Genomic DNA, 494 nt, shown 5'->3' with positions numbered 1-494 from the left:
AGTTTACACCAGCAATAAACCAAAATCCCGAGCCCAAATAAGACCCTATCTTGTGTACCTGTGGTCTGTAGCAGATGTACAAAAATGGTTGAGACGACACTGTAGTGACTACTATGCCAAATACAGTGATGTTTTCCTGCAGCATGAAATCTCTGGCAGAGCCCTTGTCCGATTCAACGAGAATTGGAAGAAGTAGTTTACACCAGCAATAAACCAAAATCCCGAGCCCAAATAAGACCCTATCTTGTGTACCTGTGGTCTGTAGCAGATGTTCAAAAATGGTTGAGACGACACTGTAGTGACTACTATGCCAAGTATAGTGATGTTTTCCTGCAGCATGAAATCTCTGGCCGAGCCCTTGTCCGATTCAACGAGAACACGCTACATAGACTTGGCATTACAGATGCGGAACACCGGCAGTACCTTCTCAAGGAGATTTTAAAACTGAGGCTCAAAACTGACATCCTGGAAATCCGAGACTTGGAGAGGAAAAA

The 494-nt window shown here is 44.1% G+C and overlaps 1 protein-coding gene across 1 annotated transcript; it reads left to right on the top strand.

Moving 5' to 3' along the window:
- Positions 1-4: 4 nt before the first annotated feature.
- LOC103523867 (protein aveugle) lies at positions 5-489 on the top strand (the record flags this gene model as incomplete). Its single annotated transcript, XM_026833137.1, has 2 exons — positions 5-163; positions 358-489. Coding segments are annotated over 2 exons (291 nt in total), but the record flags the coding sequence as incomplete, so codon positions are not given.
- Positions 490-494: the final 5 nt, after the last annotated feature.

Source organism: Diaphorina citri, unplaced genomic scaffold, assembly GCF_000475195.1.
Source record: "Diaphorina citri unplaced genomic scaffold, Diaci psyllid genome assembly version 1.1 scaffold49051, whole genome shotgun sequence".
NCBI lineage: Eukaryota > Metazoa > Arthropoda > Insecta > Hemiptera > Psyllidae > Diaphorina > Diaphorina citri.
This window is presented reverse-complemented; position numbering and strand designations above follow the sequence as displayed.